The sequence below is a fragment of the Thalassophryne amazonica genome, chromosome 19 (genome assembly GCF_902500255.1).
Source record: "Thalassophryne amazonica chromosome 19, fThaAma1.1, whole genome shotgun sequence".
Taxonomy (NCBI): domain Eukaryota; kingdom Metazoa; phylum Chordata; class Actinopteri; order Batrachoidiformes; family Batrachoididae; genus Thalassophryne; species Thalassophryne amazonica.
The window spans coordinates 49,271,593-49,290,911 of record NC_047121.1 but is presented as its reverse complement, the minus strand read 5'-3'; the positions used below and the strand labels follow the sequence as shown (position 1 = coordinate 49,290,911).

The 19,319-nt window shown below is 41.5% G+C and overlaps 2 protein-coding genes across 4 annotated transcripts in view; one reads left to right on the top strand and one right to left on the bottom strand.

The window, feature by feature from the left end:
• The window catches only part of fancm (FA complementation group M), a 76,115-nt gene extending 67,517 nt beyond the window's left edge, over positions 1 to 8,598 (top strand). The window contains exons 15-24 of the mRNA XM_034194861.1: positions 33 to 121; positions 446 to 514; positions 1,381 to 1,488; positions 2,880 to 3,042; positions 3,160 to 3,266; positions 3,449 to 3,936; positions 6,532 to 6,613; positions 6,698 to 7,016; positions 7,523 to 7,817; positions 8,134 to 8,598. Coding sequence (XP_034050752.1) covers positions 33 to 121; positions 446 to 514; positions 1,381 to 1,488; positions 2,880 to 3,042; positions 3,160 to 3,266; positions 3,449 to 3,936; positions 6,532 to 6,613; positions 6,698 to 7,016; positions 7,523 to 7,817; positions 8,134 to 8,260 — 1,847 coding nt within the window. The 3' untranslated portion in view covers positions 8,261 to 8,598. The remainder of the gene's footprint in view (positions 1 to 32; positions 122 to 445; positions 515 to 1,380; positions 1,489 to 2,879; positions 3,043 to 3,159; positions 3,267 to 3,448; positions 3,937 to 6,531; positions 6,614 to 6,697; positions 7,017 to 7,522; positions 7,818 to 8,133) is intronic.
• Positions 8,599 to 11,899: 3,301 nt separating this feature from the next.
• LOC117500646 (mitochondrial basic amino acids transporter) overlaps positions 11,900 to 19,319 on the bottom strand; it is a 33,248-nt gene continuing 25,828 nt past the window's right edge. For 2 of the 3 annotated variants that reach the window (XM_034159394.1, XM_034159395.1), the window contains exons 3-4: positions 16,259 to 16,342; positions 11,900 to 13,355 (exon numbers count right to left, since the gene is read on the bottom strand). In XM_034159394.1, the coding sequence (XP_034015285.1) occupies positions 12,621 to 13,355; positions 16,259 to 16,342 (819 nt within the window). In that variant the 3' untranslated portion in view covers positions 11,900 to 12,620. Of the gene's footprint in view, positions 13,356 to 16,258; positions 16,343 to 16,589; positions 19,179 to 19,319 lie in introns of those variants that run through there. The other variant, XM_034159396.1, reaches the window with a different exon arrangement.

Sequence of the window (19,319 nt, the reverse complement as noted above, 5' to 3'; positions counted from 1 at the left end):
TGAAGGTGACGGCGTGTTTCCGTGTGTTTCAGCTGAGGTCGATACCGACAGCGACGAAGAAGTTGGGGTTATCCAAAAAAGATATCGGAGCAAGGTCAACCCTTTGTCATCTCCGGATGTGGTGAGTGCGACCTGTTGATCTACATTTTACCTGAATGTTCCCCCTGTTTTGTTTTTGTTTTTTTTTTAGAAGATGACTTTGACACAAATGGCTCGATTATGTATTTACAGATTAGAAGTAAATATGTGCTGTGGAACACTATGATCACACTTCAATCATGATTGAAGATCTTAGTTTGTTCCGACTCTGCCCATCATTTCATAGGTGCCTGCTGTCGTCATAGCAACCAGCTCACCAGCATTAAAGCAGCATCTTAAGCTGACATGTTTTGTGTTAACTGGCTTTCTTAAACAAAACACATGCAAATGTTTTGATGTCTTCTAGTCCAAGATCTCCAGCAATGTTGAGTCCCCGCTGCTAGCGAACAAGACGCCTGCAGCCGCGCTGAATAAAGTGAGAATTTCTTCATTGTACCAGGTTGTGTGTGTCAAGGGGCATTTACACGAGCCTGCCTTTGCTTCACAAGTTTACTCTCCAGCACGACACATCACGACACAGGTCGTCGTGCTGGAGAGTAAACTTGTCTTTAACTGGTGCAGACAGGACGCCAGAGGGGTGCCGGTGCGTGCTATTGCGCATAGAGCATTTTGAAATGTTCAAAAAATCTTTCACGCACAAATGCGGTGCTATGTGGCGTGATCTAATCTCAAACACCACGTGCAGCTCATCAAGTGGAGTAAAGAAGCAGTGAACAGAGCGAGTGGTGACATCAGCAGATCGCATCAGAGTGCCGCTTGTCTGGTGGATTATAACAAGAAGTTAAATCTGTTATAAACATAAAAATAAATAGTTTAACAGCTGCAGACCAGAAGGAAAGAACACACAACTGTTTTATCAAGCCATGACGATGTAAACAAGACAAATAATTACCTTTTTAGATGGCTCAAAATGCTTTCTGCAGCTTGTTAGGTGAGCACGCGTGTGAATGGCTCCGGCTGCAGCCTCCTCTGTGATTCAGGAAGTGATTAGAGCCGTTTTCAATGGCCAATTTGCAGAAAAAATTATTAATCTGCCACAAAATAATTATTTTATATACACAATGTCCAGCGCAGAGCATGTGGCAGCCGGTAGAACAAAGAACGGCATTCAGCTGTGAACACAGCGGGTGGGATCATCACGACACAGGTCGTGCTATTGCGTGAAGCAAAGGCATGCTCGTATAAATGGGCCTTCAGTCATTTTTCTCCTCCAAGTGATTTGCAGCACAACAAACTGATGAGAGTATATTGGACTAATTAGGTGTGTTGATCATTGTGCAGTCTGATGAAACGGAGGGAGAAGCTGCTTCTGATGATGATTTCCAGAATGACTCCAGAATCACAGCGTGTGGACCTCAGAGGCAAAAAGTCCAACGGGAAAAATCCAAGGTGTGTGTGTGTGTGTGTGTGTGTGTGTGTGTGTGTGTGTGTGTGTGTGTGTGTGTGTGTGTGTGTGTGTGTGTGTGTGTGTGTGTGTGTGTGTGTGTGTGTGTAAACTGGGGTGCACAGTAACTCTGAGTTTTGATCTGACATGGACCAAACTTGGTGGAATGATTGAGCATCATCCAAGAACAAAATGATTTGATTTGAAGGGAAAATAAAAGGTTTAAATCAAAGGACAAATGTCAAAATATAGGCCCAGTGCTTAAATATATAGGGGCTGTTTAGAATGGCTTGTCCGATATACACTAGTTGTTAAAAATACACCTATGGCTCCTGTGAAAGGCTAATATGAAGTCGTATATCATATTTCTATTGGTCACAATAGTGACCATTGATTTCATCATGAGGTTTATGTTACATTAAGAAATCCTAATTAACAATCACTCTGCAGTCATTGTAAACATTTGTTTTGTCAAAATCACAAAGCGTCTCATTGAAAATAATGTTTTTTTGAGCGATCTGCAACGCGCCTAACGCTCTCAATGCGTACAGTGTGAAACGCCCTTTAGTCCTTGGCCCATTTTAGTGGTGTAAACCTCCAAAGTGAGCTCCTGTAGCGCCACAAAACCAGCGTAAACCATGTGTAGGAAGGTCTGTGCATAGCACGGATCCTAGTAGCAATCTGTTTGCAAACTAAATTGAAATTCTTTCACCAAAATGACGATTGATACATTAAATACATCTATTTTTTATTTTTTTTAAATCCATCACCACTCTACATGAGAATGCAAAAAGTGAACCTGGCCGCTTTGAAAAATAGGGTAGAAGCAGCTTGTGTGTTGTCATGGATATGTGGTGTCACACTTTGGTGCACTAAAGAAGCTGTAAAAACATCATGATGATGCCACGCTATAATCATTTATGGTCCCAGTGTTTATCACTGTTAGCATCTATTGTCAAGTCAATGATGCTTCTGACGTAGCAACTGGGGCAGCGTGACGTCATGACAACATTAATATTCTAACCAAGAGATCCTGTCATCTGGACTAACCAATCCAGTCAATGGCTGTGCGTCATCCACTTTTAAATTAAATATTAAATATCAACTCCGCATAAAACCAGCTATCGTGACATCACTCAATCATAATGACATAGTTCTGGTTCCTGTTTATTTTGTGATAATTGCAGTATAAATGTTTGCAAAGAAGACACCAGCCTCTGTTTGTACCTCAAAGGGTTTTTTTAAATTTTGGAGATAAATTCTCTTTTGATCAAATGCATCGATAAAGGATGTTTCACCTTCATGTACAAATATCAAGTCTATAAATATCTTTAGTCGCGAGGAAACCGTCTGTGTTCGTCAGCACTGACATTCCGCGTCGCCATTCTGTTGTCAGCACGCTGTGCATCAAAGAGGCCGTCAGTTCCTGGACGAGGAAGCAGAGTTGTCAGAGGAGGCGGGGCTAGAGGTGTCATCCGATGAAGACGACAGCGAGCAGCAGAGCTGCTCTCTCAAAGGCTTTGTTGTGGACAGTACACACTTCTCTCAGGGATTGAACGGTAGAGTCTCTGCACACGTGTGACAGCGATTTAGCAGTGATATTTAATGTTGGCCAAATAGAGGAGGCAATTCAGAAGAGTTTGACTTTTACTTTCTGTCTGGTTTCGTTGTGTCAGACTCAGAGATGCAGGGCTTTTATCTGAAGTCTGTAAGAAGCCCCGCAGTCCCCGGCAAGTTCAAAATGTCCTTCAGAAAACACCACAACATGGACATCTTCTCCCAGGTACAATATCCTTCCTATATCTTTTGTTTCTGAGGCCTACTAAGTCCATCTGTAGATACTGTATTGCCATATTTTGTGCAATACCAACCCCCTTCAAGACAAGATGTAAACTAAACTTAAACACCAATAAATAAACTTCTATGTCTATCTCACATTCTTAAATGTCATCGTTTTGGTCCCAGGTGCCTGAGATGGATGAAACGTATGCAGAGGACAGCTTCGTGGTAGGCAGCGAGGTGGAGAGCAACGAGGAAGACGTCGAAGAGGAAAACATTGAACTTATGCCTGAAGACTCGTACGTGGATGGCAGAAGGCAGTATGCCACCAGGCGCCGTGTTTTTCTGCACAAAAATAGGACAAAAGCCAGAGCGGGTGCCAAAACAGAGATGGAAACATCAAATAAAGTGAAAACCAAGCAATCTCGAATAATCCGAATTACGGATTCAAGTGAGGAAGAGACAGAGGACAGTGAGAAGAGACTTGAAAAAGAAAGGGATGTTGCTGACCCCTTTTGGCAGGAGACGGTACAGCAAGACTATGAGCGCAGTGAAGTTCAGCACAAATTGAACGCTCCCTCCTCTTCCTCCTCCTCTGCCACTCTGGCATCGAAGGTCTCCCTCCTGAGTCGAGGGCCGAGGGGCTCGGCGACAGGAGAGCAGCATTCCGAGAGGTAACAGAATTCTCACGCGGTTACACACACTAAATGCTGGTGGTTCATTTTGATGAGGGCAAACTTGTATGACTTGTTTGTGGCTTGTGAGTGAAGTGAGCCCAGGCCAACTAAAGGGGAATAATTTTATATTTTTAAGAATAAGCGACATTTTGATCATTTCCCCCTGCCCCCACCAATGCACATTTCGAGAGATTTTGGACAAAATCATTTCACAATTGTAAACGATAAAGACATGCTCACCCATCTGGTTAAAACACCTAGCTGCCTGTCAGAAACCATGTAGCTGTTTACCAGAGTACCCTTGTAACTAAAACTGTACATCAAAATGTTGTAGTTTCACCATTTAGTGATGTTAGTCATCGAAAAAAAAATTATAATGTATAAACTCCAATATTGGAAATAATATTGACAAAATTTTAATTGAGTTTAATGAATAAAATTTGAAAATAAGCCATAGTTTAGAGGAAACACATTACTTCTGATGTATTCCCCTCAAAAAATCTCAACTGACTTTCATAAAGTGCCTTTGTTACCCGTCATGGCCACCAGCCCTATGTTATGCTGCGTTTACACATAACGATAGCAAGTCACGAATGCCACAAAGTACACATTCTTGGCCGCTGATCACAAATGTGATGATTTGAGGCAGAGGCGTCAGGTGTCCTCAGGAACTGCTGCAACCTGTTACCATGCGTTACGATTAATGGCACATGGTGCTGGAGAATTATCAGGAACCATTACGCACGGTCAAGAATAATGTTCCACGTTATTGCAAGCTATCGCGCATAACAGCGCATCGTTAAGTTCTGTCACGTTGTGAATGTGAATTGTCTCCGCACACACACACACACACACACACACACACACATTCATCCAACCGTCAGTTGCTGAACACGTCAGATTGCTCCAGTTTGCTCCTCAAAATCCACAGCAGAAGAACTTTGTGACTGCATGCTTAGTTGGGCTCTGTGCCATGGAGTGGTGCAGAGAGGAGGAGGAGACAGAGAGAGCCAGATGTGTGGCTCCACGTGGCTCTCGTCTCGCTCGTTTTCCCAAACATCAGGCATATACAGCAGGTGGAACACCTGCAGGGGTAAGCTGAGGAGCATTGGAAGAAAAACTTTTAGCCGACTTGGCGTCACTGTCCTTCTTCAGCATTACTGCAATGAAACTGAATGCGGTGCAGCAGGGTTTAATTGTGCGCACGTCAGAGAAGAACACTGTCATGCTCTATTAATCATGATGATCACTAATCAAGATGGATCAACACGCTCAGTTGCGACCTCCACGACATGAAGGGAAATGAGGGTGCATGACATTCGTGGAAGATTTTTTGACAGCCAAAAACATGCTCCACGAAAATCACGAATATCACGCACCAACACGCACTATTAAGAAACCTATTCAGATGTGTTAAGTCACGTTAAGAATGTCAGGAATGTGCCAGGAATGACGCAAATATGACATTCGTAACACGTCTTGCCTATGTGTAAACGCAGAACATTACATCACCCTAAATCTCACATGACACAACACATCACCCTAAATCTACTTAACTACACCCTACCTACAATTTAAAAAAAAAAGGTGAGAAGTGGTCTTTCATGCAGATGGGTGCCTTAAAACAGTGGGACAGGGTGTTTTGAAACATCTCAGTGTTGGATAACTGACAAAACAACAAGACGTCACATGCGTCATACCATGAAAGTGTAAAGGTACCTTGACAATTGCATGATTTTGATTTCCCGCATTGGCACGCAATCTTGCGTGCCTGTGAGTAAACTTGTAAATTGTCTGTGCATGGCTGTGAGCCAGCGTGTAAAGAAAATTTTTACATTCAAAACTTCTGCCAAGCATAAATTTTGTGAACTAGTCGTGAATATTGCCCAACCTATTCAAAAACACTGTGTCACTGCATGTTGATACGTCCATTGCCGCAGAACATCTGAAGGATTATGATGAGATTTTTTTCATCTATACTAAACGTTATTTTACAGATACATTATCTAACTCATAAGAAGGAATGAAAATGCAACTGTATTACCAATCCATTGCAATACAAATATAAATAATTATCATTGAGACGATTTCAAATTTCAGACGTTCTCCACTGCACAACGCACACGAGAGAAGCTGCAGTTGCAGATAATTTGTGATTCTGGGAGCGATAAGAGATAGTTTCATGAGCCAAATTCTGAGCGCAAATGCATCATCAGCTACGAAATTATTATTTGATATAATGCAACATCCAGCTGGACAAAGCGGGACGCATTGGCACAAGTAATTGTGCAGCAGTGCAGGGATCAAATTTGTGCAAGTGTCAAGTTGACTTAACCATTTTGTGTTCACTCCATCAGAAATGATTAAGAGGTGAAAAGAGAGTTGCAGGTATGTAGCTCAATTTGTTCTTAATAAATGCAGAATTAATATTTTGGTCCATAAAACATGGATCTTTATAGGGATCTGCACCAAATGATAGTAAATATATTTGAAGTGTCTCATGATGTGGATACTTTTTGTAATCCTACTAATAGTCAAACAGCACTGAACACATTACCCCATTGTCATGACCTCCCCTCATCTCTCCTGCAGGTGTCGCCAGAGGTTAGAAAATCAGCATGTGTTATCTGAGCAGTTTGACTTCATGGAGTTACCCGCCATGAAACAACCCCAAGTAAGAGTATGCAAACATACGCAGTCGCATGTGTTTTATTTTGTCCTGCATCTTCTTTCTCCTCATCTTCTCTGTGTGTGCCAGAAGGTCAGCGAACAGGATTTGCCAGCATCCGAGCGCCGGCCGTCGTCCGGGCCCGTCAGCATTATGGTGGACAGTCGTTGCCTCAGCAGTGGTGCGGAACTGATGACCAGTCTGCGTCAGCGCCACGCTGCCACCGTCCACGTCTGCTCGCTGGACGGCAGCTACTTCATTGTCAGCAATCGCATGGCCGTGGAGAGGCACAGCCAATCAGATTTGGCTGCGATGCATAACCGGAAGCGATTGGCTGACAGACTGAGCAGCTTGCAGGGACTGTTTGAGCGTGTGTGTCTGATTGTGGAGAAGGACAGAATCAAATCAGGTGGGTCAGACCGAAGGTTTCTTTTCATTCTACTGAGACTTTAAAGGGGTCGTGTTGTGCCAAATATGTGTCAATTTGCCTGATGCAGGTAAATTTGGTTTGGGTTTAATGTTAAACATCCTCAAAGTCCCACAGTTTTGCACGTGTAGAAACTACCCTACTGTAAGCATTACTTAGGCTGGACATGACTTGTTTTAGACTGCCATGACATACATCACAAATTGTTATATCTGGGCTCCTGCACTCTGTGCAGCACACCCACATACTCTGTTCAAAGCTGCTGCTGCTCCTCCTCTGTATAGAGAGGGGGTGGCTTTATGTTATTTAAAGTGACAAGCCCAGAAATTAATCTTTTATTGATCTGAAAATCAGTTGGTAGTTTTCACCACGGCATCTCTCTAAGATCGATTTCACAAGTTCGCCTGCTAACCAGGGTGTTTCTAAAACAAAATGCCCCTCACTACGGGTCATTTTATACCTTGGTGTTCTTTCTGTCAATGCGCCAGGTGAGGTGTCGCGGCCGTTTCAGCGAACACGTTGCTACGACAGCATATTGGCGGCGCTGGTGCACAACGGGGTTCGTTTGTTGTGGAGCAACAGTCCCGAAGAAAGTGCCGGCTTGCTGGCAGACCTGGCCCAGCTGGAGCAACGTAAAGGTCAGGGCATCACTGTACCACTGGAGGTCAAAGGGCAGCACCAGCAGCAGACGCTGAATTTGTACCTCAGCATCCCGTCAGTCAGCTACGTGCAAGCGCTCAACATGACTCACAACTTCAGGTCAATCAGCCACCTCATAAACAGGTAAAGGATCAGATGTGTTCCGATTGAATGGTTACATCTTTTTTGCTGCTAATTTGAAATGTGCATAAATTAGGTCCATTAAGTATTTGGACAGCGGTGCCTCCTCTTGTCTTCAGCAATTTTAAAAATTAATATTTTGTTAAACCCCCTTAAAACTGAAGCTGGAAGTCTGCACTGAGCACATCGTGATGGTTTCTTTTTTACTCCATTATGGCTAAATCAGCAAACAAACCCCACCCGTGTCCAAATAGTTGTGGACCTGACTGCTAAATAATTTTAGAACTGGTTGAACCTTCCCTCGCATTCCTCTTTGCAGTTCCGTTGAGTCCATACAGAAGGGAAGCCACATGAGTCGATCCAGAGCCGAGGAGGTTTTCCGCTTCCTGCGCTACTCCTGTGATTCCTTCCTCATCAACACCTCCACAGCAGGAAAAAACAGCTGAAACATTCGCACCACTGGTTTTCACTTTATCTACAGGCTGATTTTCTATTTATTTTTTTTCTCTATAATCATTAATGCACTTTTACGCATCTTTTGTCTCTGTAACTGAAAAAGCAGCAGGATGTTGTGGGCTCAACCCCATTGTACAGAATGGTGGAAGTGGGGAAAACCACTCGACTGGACCTTGTATCATATACAATGTCAAAGCAGCTTTATTGATGACATCATTGGGACTCGATCAATATTTGATTATTTAAATTATTAAAAAAAATGTAACCATTTGTTTACAAACCTATGTTGTGTCAAACTTAGTTTAATAAAAACTATTTTTGTACATGATCAGAGTCCACTCTTAGAGTAATAAGGAGAAAAAAAAAACAAGTGAGAGGAAGTTCAGACAAAATATGCACAAATGTTTGTCTGTTATCGAATTGAGGGGATGAACTGCAATTAAAACATTTCCAACACATCACATATTTCCAGTGTTTCCATGACTGGGAAAGCTACTCTAAATTTCCAGGTTTTCCAATATGCAGTGGAACCCTGACAGAACAAAGGCAACAAGCATTTTAAAGCAAGAATTTTGAGATGAAAATGTAGAAATGTTGAAGAAAGACGACAGCGTTAGAGTTAAGAACAACAGACTTGAACTTTCACACCTTTTAGTTTCAAAGTATGACATAAAAGCTCATATTCCCCATTTTGTATGTTATTCAAGTAGAAGGTAAACTGTTAATAATGACTCGATTTTCACAGATGGCAGTGTTGATTTAAAATAACTTATTGTCCACGGTCTCCCTGCAGCATCAACGCCAAAAATGCACATTCAGGAAAAGCAAGTTCTGCCGTTACTCTTCAGGCAATTCAGACTCTGCTAGAATTTTGACATTTTAAAAATGCTAAATATCTAGTTAGCAGCAGAAGACAAAGTGCTATCAGGCATGTTTTAGCACCTGTGGAAAGGGAAGTGTCCAGTTTAGTTAATATGGTCTTTGTCTTGTGGCTGCTCCCATTTGATCAGGGTCACCACAGCACATTGGGGTTTGGTACATATTTCACACCAGACACCCTTGCTGATGCAACTCCAGCTTTACCTGGAGGAACATGCAGTCCCTGGTTTCCCAAAGAGGTCTCCCATCCAAGTACTAACCATAGTGGAGCAGATAAGTATGACTTTTGATCAGAATTGTTCATTTGGTGATGAAAGCGTCAGATTTGGCATGAATGGCCTTCATAAATCAGTGTTTGAGAAAAAAGTGCTGGCCGCTTGAAAATCCAATATGGCGGCCAAGTAGGAGTCAAATGAAGAATTACACAGGCGTCAAAATAAAAAAAATGCTCTAATCATATTGAAAAGTATAACACATTGTTTGATCATTAATATTCCAAAAGGTATAGTTTGGACTATCTGACTGAATGTTATGGGGTAAAAATAGCAAGAATGGTGAAAAAGTTAAATTTCAGTTTGTACAGTGGTCAAAAGTTGAAGTTGCTTCAATTTTTGTAAAGGCAAAGGCTGTACGCCCAACCGTTGGGCACATAAATCATACATTGAACATTACACACCCAACTGTTGGGCAGATAAATGTCTTATTCGCCCAACCATTGGGCAGATAAGTCATACATTGTACATTACATGCACAACCGTTGGGCAGATAAATACGTCTTATCTTATTTGCCCAACTGTGATCGTGTATTTGATACGTTTTGTGCATCTGAACTACGTTTTTTTACACCACTTTTTAAGGCTCTATTGTGGCGTATGTTTGACACATTTAACGGCGCTGTCTTTAATTAGTGCGATAACACCGCAATGGATCAAAACAGACAAACGTCATAAGCATTTTGAACGGAAGCCTGTTGACGACTAAACAGTTTTTGAACAAAATGCTGCTTGTTGGCTGTAAGATGGTGTTAGTTTGACAGTTTCCTGGGTGTGATGTGCCAGACAGAACTGCTTTAGATCACAGCCCCTCTGCAGGGTGCAAATCCTCCTGCAGCCGGTGAGAAAATATCTTTTTTTCCCTCCCGCGTTGAAACCGGAAGTGAGCTTACAAGCATGCTCATTGGTCAGTTGTGGTTGGGCGTATATGCTCGCGTATTTACTTTATTGAATCAACGGTTGGGCATATAGCCACTCCATTTTGTAAAAAGTGATGCACATTATTGGTTAATAGGGTTTTAAAAAGGAATGTTTGCACCATGTGTCATGCTTAGTTATCATGTAACAGGGTAACATATCACGTCATAGAATCCAATGTATGTTGACGTTGACATTTGCAAACCAAGCATTCAACAGGCAGAACTTAAATTTGTTAGTCCTATTAGTTCAATCAGTAATTTGCATTGCTTTTTACCAAAATTGGAGCAACTTTAACTTTTGACCCCTGTACAAACTCAAACTGACTGTCACCATTCTTGCTGTTTTACCCCATAACTCCAGAACATTCAGTCAGTCAAAACTATACCTTTTGGAATATTTATGATCAGTCAAATGTGTTATACCTTTCAATATGATTGGAGCATTTTTAAATTTTGACCCCTAATTCTTCACTGACCCCTACCTGGCCGCCATATTGGATTTTCAATTGGCCAGCACTTTTTCTGAAACACTGATTTATGAAGAACATTCATGCCAAATCTGAAGCTTGTATCACCAAGTGAAGGATTGTTTCAGTTATCTGCTGCACTACCACGACTGACTCTGCTTAGCTTCTGAGATCTGACGTGATGAGGCGGCACAGACTGGCATTCTTAAACGGCTGTTGACCCCCAAACGTGAATCAGCTTCATATCATTAATTATCTGCAAACCGCTAACAAAAAAATTGTACGAACCATTAATAATTTTGCTGTAAACTGAATAAAATATCCCACAAAACGTGAATGCAGGTCTCACAAAATGCAAGTCACAAAACGCGAATATCATTTCTGATATGTATTTTTGTTGTTTAAATAATTTACAGGTCAATTACTCCAGGAGAGCTTGATCGCAAACCCTATCGCCGCAAAAAAAAAAAAAAAAATACAAATTTGGGTGGGGGGTCACAATCAAAAGATCTGTAGCACAATAATTTTCATGAGCTATACATGCACATTTGTAGTTTGGCCTGTGTTCCATGAACTGCACATAGCACCAATCATTAGCTATACATTCATATTACCTATACACTGCGGTTTGCAGTTATTACTGTATATTTTTCAAGTTTTCTGGGAAAAAAAAATGGTTCTCAATCATAGTATTTATATGGTGGTTGTAACCATATTTGGCAACATATTGGTGAACTTAGATGCACTGTGTTATATCATTCCAAGCACTAGCTGCACAAAATATTTTTTATATAAAATATAATTGTTTATGTTCAAATCTGCATTGTATTTGTTTAATCTGAATTTTAGATTCTTTAAAAACTAATCAGCAATGTTTTGAACAAATAGTTGAATAAATAGTTCAAACTAATACCATAAAAAAAATCCAGCTTGGGCTTTAAAAGAGTTGACCATAAATACATTTTTGCAGAAATGCATTATTGTGAGTGCTGGCCACCCTGGCAGATCTGCAGAAGCCAGATTTTTACATGGGTGTTGCTGTGACCTGGTCCAATCACCAGGCTCCTTAGCATCAAACACAAGCGCTCAGAGGGCATTATAACCTTTATCTTTATTAAACATTACATCTTCTTATAACCCTTCACAACAAAGTTCAACCCCAGAAGGAAAATAAAGTAAAACTCCACTCATATACTGTACACGTGCAAAGATTTTTTTTTTCCTCTTTGTAACCTTTTGTGACATTGTGTTAAAGCAGTGTCATTAAACGAGCTTGCAAAAAGTAACAGTCAAAATGGTTATAATGTCACAGACGTGCCGTGTTCATCCTGTCCTCAGGTTTCATTTGGCTTTTCTATGAGTGCAGAGGAGGAAGAGATGAAAGCTGATGTCCACAGGAGTAGGATCAAGAAGCACTTGCACGTTACAAGTTAATGCACGTTGAGATAATGAAGACGGTAACATAGATTCCAGATGTGCCCTGTTATGAGCCAAACACATCATATACAGTGTTTCTTTGACAGAAATGGTCACTTTGTTACAGTAACTCTTATAAACATTTTTTATTATTCAAAATTTTAAAAACTACACAAGAAATGCCTTAAAAAAAAAAAAAGGACACCATAAAGGTACGTTTGCTGCTGTAGTCTTCAAGATTTTAAATACCAGCTGAAGTTCCAGAGACTGATTCTCCATGGACAGATCATTACAGTGGATTTCTTCTGCACATCCGCACACGCGGCAAAAAGGATTTTCCGACACATGTAGTTAGCCCGCCTCCGAGGGATACAAGCTAGTTGGCGCTGCTTGAGGCTACAGTGGGACGTCCTGTTGCTCAGAGTCCTGGATGCTGCACTCCTGCCCGTCGCGCATGTAGTTTAAGAACAGAGTCACTGTGGCAAACGTGGCAGCGTTCACCGGAAACGCACGGAGCAAAGTGGATGTGAGTCCACGCGTGAACACTCTCCACCCTTCCTTCTGTATGCTCTGTCTCACACAATCCATGATGCCGCTGTACTGATTGACCCCTCCCACCCCGTCAGCCTGTAAACGTGACTTGATCACATCCACGGGGTAGGTGGAGAGCCAGGAGGCGATGCCAGACATTCCACCGGCAAATAGCAGTTTTAGGATCATGAATGGGTCTTCTGGCTCGCAGCCTAGCGAACGGGTTAAAACGTCATATGTGAGAAAGTACACACCAAAAGCTGGCGTCTCACGGAGCAGAGTGGTCACCATGCCGCGGTTGATGCCTCGAATTCCCTGTTTCTTATAGATTCTCACCAGACAGTCCAGAGAGTTCTTGTACATCTTCTTCTTGGACTTTTTTTCTCCAGTCCCTTGCATCTGCATGCGCGTCTTTGCCAGCTCCATTGGACAGCAGATGACACACTGGATGGCTCCAGCAGCAGCACCGGCCAGGAACTGGTTAAAGGGTGTGTCACTTCCAAGCTTGCGCATGGCATTACCCTGGACGCCAAAAACGATGGCATTGATGAACGTCAGCCCCATCATCGGAGAGCCAAGCCCTTTGTACAGTCCGAGCACCTAGAGGCACAAAGAGATATTAAACTGGTGAGTACAGTGAATAACTCATATTTTTGAAAAGCCTCTGCATGTATCCTGTAAAGTACACTGAATCAACAGACAGATCAGTCACCATAAATCCAACCCCAAATCCAAATTAAAGAAAAACATTTGAGGATGAACTCACTCAAACCTGGTGACTTGTGATGCAACAAAATCATTCTAAAAAGCAACACTTTTTGTCACCCATGTAATATCCTAAAGACGTGTCTGCCACCTGCTGGATGGTTTCAGGATGTTGGATTGGTGGTGGATTAGGAGCAGGTGTGGATGTCAGTGAGCAAAACAAATAAATCCTGCACAGAAAGCTACTAAAACCACTGAGGTCTGCACAGAAGTTTTGTTCTAAAAAGCAGTCATACATCCTCACAATCCCACGGAAAGGATTTGTGTGAATGTAGCTGAAGCTGACACTTCCTTCTTACTCTATATGTGGTTTTGAAGTTGCACATAGCTTGCCTTTAGCTTGTCTGTTACTTTTTTCAAAGCATCGGTCTGGTAGCCACTGATACTTGTGGCTTATGATGTACAGATTAATAATTTGACCTTTGACTATATAAAATGTGTGTTCAGACTGATCTTTTACATTTGAGAGATGCACCCTGCCTGACTGCTTACACATCCATTTCATGCAATCTGAGCTGCAGCGCTGGTCGCACAGTGGGTGACTATTATGTGCAAATTGTTTGATATATATATATATGTAATTTAAAAAAATAATAGATATCATGCCAGGCTCATTTAATTTTTAAATCAATGCAATAGATTGAACAGATTCATTCATCCATTTCCAATACCCACGTACTTCAGTGAAGTGTCACGGGGTGCTGGAGCCTATCCCAGTAGTCATAGGGTGTGAGGCGGGGTACACACTGGACAGGGCGCCAGTCTGTCACATACAGACAAACACATTCACACCCACACGCACACCTATGGACAATTTAAAGTTTCCAATCTACCTAACATGCATATCTTTGCAAATGGGAGGAAACCAGAGCACCCGCAGGGAACCCACGCAAACACAGGGAGAACACACAAACTCCACACTGAAAGGACAGGAAGCAATCCCACAACCTTCTTGCTGTGAGACAAAAACACTAACCACTCAGGCACCGTGCTGCCCTAGAAAAGATTCAGTGTGTAAGAATATACAAATGAAAAGAAAAAAAAAAAAAAAAGTATTTTACTACACTTTCTCACAGACTGTAACTCCTCAGAAACCACAATTAACACCGGGTCCCACCAGGGATGTGTGCTGAGCCCTTTGCTGTTCACACTAATGACACATGACTGTTGTGCCAGACACAATATGAAACACATCATAAAGTTAGCAGATGACACAACAGTGGTGGGCCTCACCAGTGACGATGATGACGACAGAGAATCTATGAAAAGCGCCAGGTTCCTGGTGGTCCAATATCACAGATGACATGGACAACACACACCACCTCCCTAGTCAAGAAAGCACAGTAATGCCTCCACTTCCCTTGTAGGATGAGGAGTGCTGACCTCTCCCCTTCTCCCCTCACCACCTTTTACAGGGGTGCTACAAAGCATCCTCACCAGGAGCCTCTCAGTCTGGTACAGCAGCTGCCCTCTTGCTGACCAGAATGCCCTGCAGAGTGGTGAAGACAGCAGCAAAGATCAGATCACCAGATCAGCCCAATGACCCATTCAGGACATATCTGTCAAAGACCCCACCCACCCAGCGCATCAACTGTTCGCCCTCCTGCGAGAGGGTGAACTGAGAGGCACAACCAAGTGTTGGGAATCGTGTACAAGAACATCTGTCCCGCATATGGATTAGAAATCCCAGTGTCCCGATGGGAGACACCACCAAAGATGGTTGAGAACGACAAGGCTAACGTCCTGTGGGACTTCAAATTCCAAACAGACAAACAGTTGCTGGCCAACCAACCAGACATAGTGGTGGTTGACAAATGAAAGAAGACCACAGTTGATTGTTGCGGCAAGCCCAACTGATGGCAACATCGGAAAGAAGTACCCAGGGCTGAAGGAGCAACTGGAGCAGAGGTGGAAGGTCAAGTCCAAAGTGGTCCCAGTGGTATTAGGAGCACTAGGCGCAAGATCAGAGGTCTCTGTCCAGAAGAGCGTAGTCCTAGGAACAGCTAAGATACCGCATGTCATAAATCAGTCTGTTCTTGATTGTCGTCCAGTGACGACAGTCTTTTTTGAATTCACTCAAATTTTTTGACATTTTAACTACAAGTTTACAGCAACATCAATCGTGTGTATTGTTTGGTCAGGTATGTATGTGTGTCGATAAGCCAGGTGTCATCCCGTCTTCAGAAGACTGACAGAAAAGAAAAAAAAAAAATCCATCACATAATGACAAAAGTGTTACCGAGTGTTTCCGAAAGTATCCTAATGTAATATGAACCTGGCTGTTGGTCTCACCTGAGTGCAGGCACAGATCAGACTCCGCTTTTATGCAGTGCTACGAGTAATCTACTAGACTACTAATCGTCAACTAGTGTTATAATTGATTGAGTTATTTTTTAAAAGAGAGAGAAAAAAAAAAGACGTTTTTGATTTCATCTTCTTAAATGCGAATATTTTTGCATTTTCATTCCTAGTTTCTTTAACTCCTCTCCCACAGTAAACTGAATAGCTTCGGGTGATGGACAAAATTTGTTTGAGGTCGTCATCGTGGGCTTCAGGAAACACAGATTGACATTTTTCACCATTTTATGGACAAAACAACTAATCGAGACAATTAACAGATGAATGGAATATGAAAATAATAGTTAATTGCAGCCCTACTTGTATGACCACGCTCTGACAAAGTATGCTGCAATCTTTAACATTAGCATATTAAACAATCCCTGTCTGGACTTGCTTACCGACTCCTGGCGTACGATGGACTGGAAGCAATGGAACGTCCCACGGTACAGAGGTTTGTTCACATTTTGAACTTGAAGCCTCACCTGTGAATGACAACTTTTGCTTTAGATCATTACTAATAAGGATACTGATCAACAACTACAATCCACATGTTGCAATACAGGTTTAAGGGAAAACAAGCAGAAAACACTGCTTGAAAATAGTTTATTTTGCAGGAAAAGGGTGCTAGGTAATGCAACATAAGATTAAAAAAATAAAAACAAACAAACTGTCTTCAGACGTTCTAGACAAGACACTGGGTAACAGAAAGAAGACCTTGGCCATACTTACTAGGTTACATTTCCGTAGCCAGGTTGTACATTTGTCTCTTTGATCTACAACACAGTGACACTGTTGCTGTTAAAGACAGCCTCCCCCATCCCAAGCATAAAAAAAGGCTCATGGGAAAGAAAATGATATTGAAAGCAAGATGTATCAAGAGCTACAACCACACAGTTCAATACCCATATATGCCTCCAGAGTGGATGCTGCAATTTACAACAACTGTGCAATACACCGTAAACCTGTCTAAACGTTTTGATAAATGTAAAAGGTGTAGTCCCCTTCAATTTTTCTTAAAACTGACAAAACTTACTCTGTGTTGATATCTGGTATTACAAAGAATCTTTACTGCAAAAGTACAATCGATCAGTTTTACTGCTGAGAAAAGTAATTTTTTTTGGGGGGGGTTACATGGCAGATATGTTTGCTCCATTAGATATTGCAAATGACATGAAGGAAGAAGGGTATGACCAAGATGTGAGCTCATGCTTTATTTGATGGAAACTGGGAACTCTGAATTTCCAACTTCCAGGGAGGAAAATTGTCTATGTAGCTAGAGACTAATAAAGCTATGATAAATCAAGTCTTCCCAGTTACTCATAGTTAGAGTAAAAGCTGTAATTAATGTTAACAATGACAACTGACAAAGTAGACCTGTGTGAGAATTGTGTTTCTTCTCCAGTTGAGATTGTGTGGCATATGTCTAGATTCCTTCAAAATGTGATCTCTGAGCACTTTTGTTTGCCATCTGTGCCAATCACTTTCTTTCTGCTTCAAGGAAGGAAGGACAGAGACTGCATTTCTGTAATGCTTTTCCATGTTGCATATGCTCAAATTGCTTTACAATGATGCCTCATATTTACTTCCCCTGCTAAGGTTGGTACCCATTTTTACAGCTAAGTGGACTGAAACAATGCAGCTTAAGGGTCTTGTCCAAAGAGACAGGTAGCATGAGCAGTATTCAAACCCAGTCTACATATGAGTAGCCAACCACAAAGCTACCTGCTCTAGCAACAAAGTTTAAAAATTTAGTGTGCTGTGTTATGGCCACACCCTATCACTGACATGACATGAGGTGCTCCAACAACTTCAACTTTACTTCCCCTCAATCGCTGTAGTTGCACTTTCAATCACAACTAAAGTTTTACCAGGGATCCAGAGTGTAAGCAAAAATGGTTGCATATACTACCATTTTTTTCAGCGTATGCAAGTTAAAATTTCATCTGCAGTTGGCAGTCGTAATTGTCAGGCTACTTTACAAAATGTGACTAACATTTACTTTAGAGTTAAAGTGACATTCAAGTAGTTGTGTGCAGAGAAAAAGCAGGAAATGCGCATTTACATGAACAAAGCAGTCAGTCTGTGGCCTAATCCCAAAATCTTCCCTCAGACTCAGAATTTGAAGCGCATTCATGCCAAGTGGGTGAGGGTTTAGGGCTGTCCCACTGTCAAACTGTAAAGGGAATGAAGGCTCTTCAGCAAACATTTTGCCTACTTTATGTAACTCTGCATTTGTGCAGACGTGGGCTCAGCGAACTGCCCACAGTTCGTAACTGTTATGACGTTAACCTGCATGTTACCCAGGAAAACCAGGAAATGATGAAAATAGATAAGTTATCCAGCTGAAACAACTATAAACCACACCCTTCAATAAATAAATACATTTAAAAGGGAAAATGAAGAAAACCTGGCATATTGGCTGCACAGGTGTGCCTAATTTCATTAAATAAATAATAAAAAACATAAAAAATGCTATTAACACGTGAAATCAGAGTAATTCAAACAGTATCACACAGTGTGTCCCATTTTTGCTTGTTGATACTGTTAATATAATAGTACCAGTATACTAAATATTACATTAGCTCTCTTTCATGCTGTAAGGCAAGATATTCAAATCAGGCAATCAATGCATGGACCATGACTAAAGTAACCCCCAAAAATTAAATAAAATAATAATAATAAAAAAAAATGTATCAAACCCAGACACAAAAAAAATTAAGATATGTGCCAACAACCAAGTTATGCATTTTAATTAAATACAATTTCCAGCCATTTTGATTATATTTTAATATAAAAATTAATAATTGTAACATGAGGTTAACATTAAAGTATAAATGAAAGGGGTAAATGAGATTTAGGTAATAGGCTGCTAATAAACAATGTGTTTAATACATAAGATTTATGCATTTATCATGAATAACTCCAATTTGTATCACATGCATATGAACCAGTTCAACAGATAAATGCCTTAAATAAAGTTAATTAGTTTAAGTTAAAACTTTAATCCAAACAGATGAAAATTTAAACAGGTCAATCTTATGGCCCAGTCACACAGCACACGCTGATTCCTGAACGAAGGGAAAAGTAAAAAACGTCACTATTCGTTGAGAAAAGGTGGACGAAAGAGCTCTATCACCGAACAGTCTGTGAAGCAAGAGCGCAAAAGGGACGAAAGAGGAACTTAACAAAACCGAAGATCACGATCTCAACGCTTAAACGAAACGTGTCTGGAGCCACAGCTGGAGCAGTGTGTGTCTGCAGTTCTGCGTTCCAGGACTCGGTGCTGGGATGGAGCTCATAGCGCTTGAGTCCTGGTGAAACTGCAAACAGAAGCTGTGGAGATCTGTGTGCACGTCAGTGGACCACCTGCTCTGGTTCCTCATCCAGAACAAGAGGGATCATCTCCATCATCATCAGATTCCACACTGTCTGTCGACACGCTGCGCACTCCGTCATCCT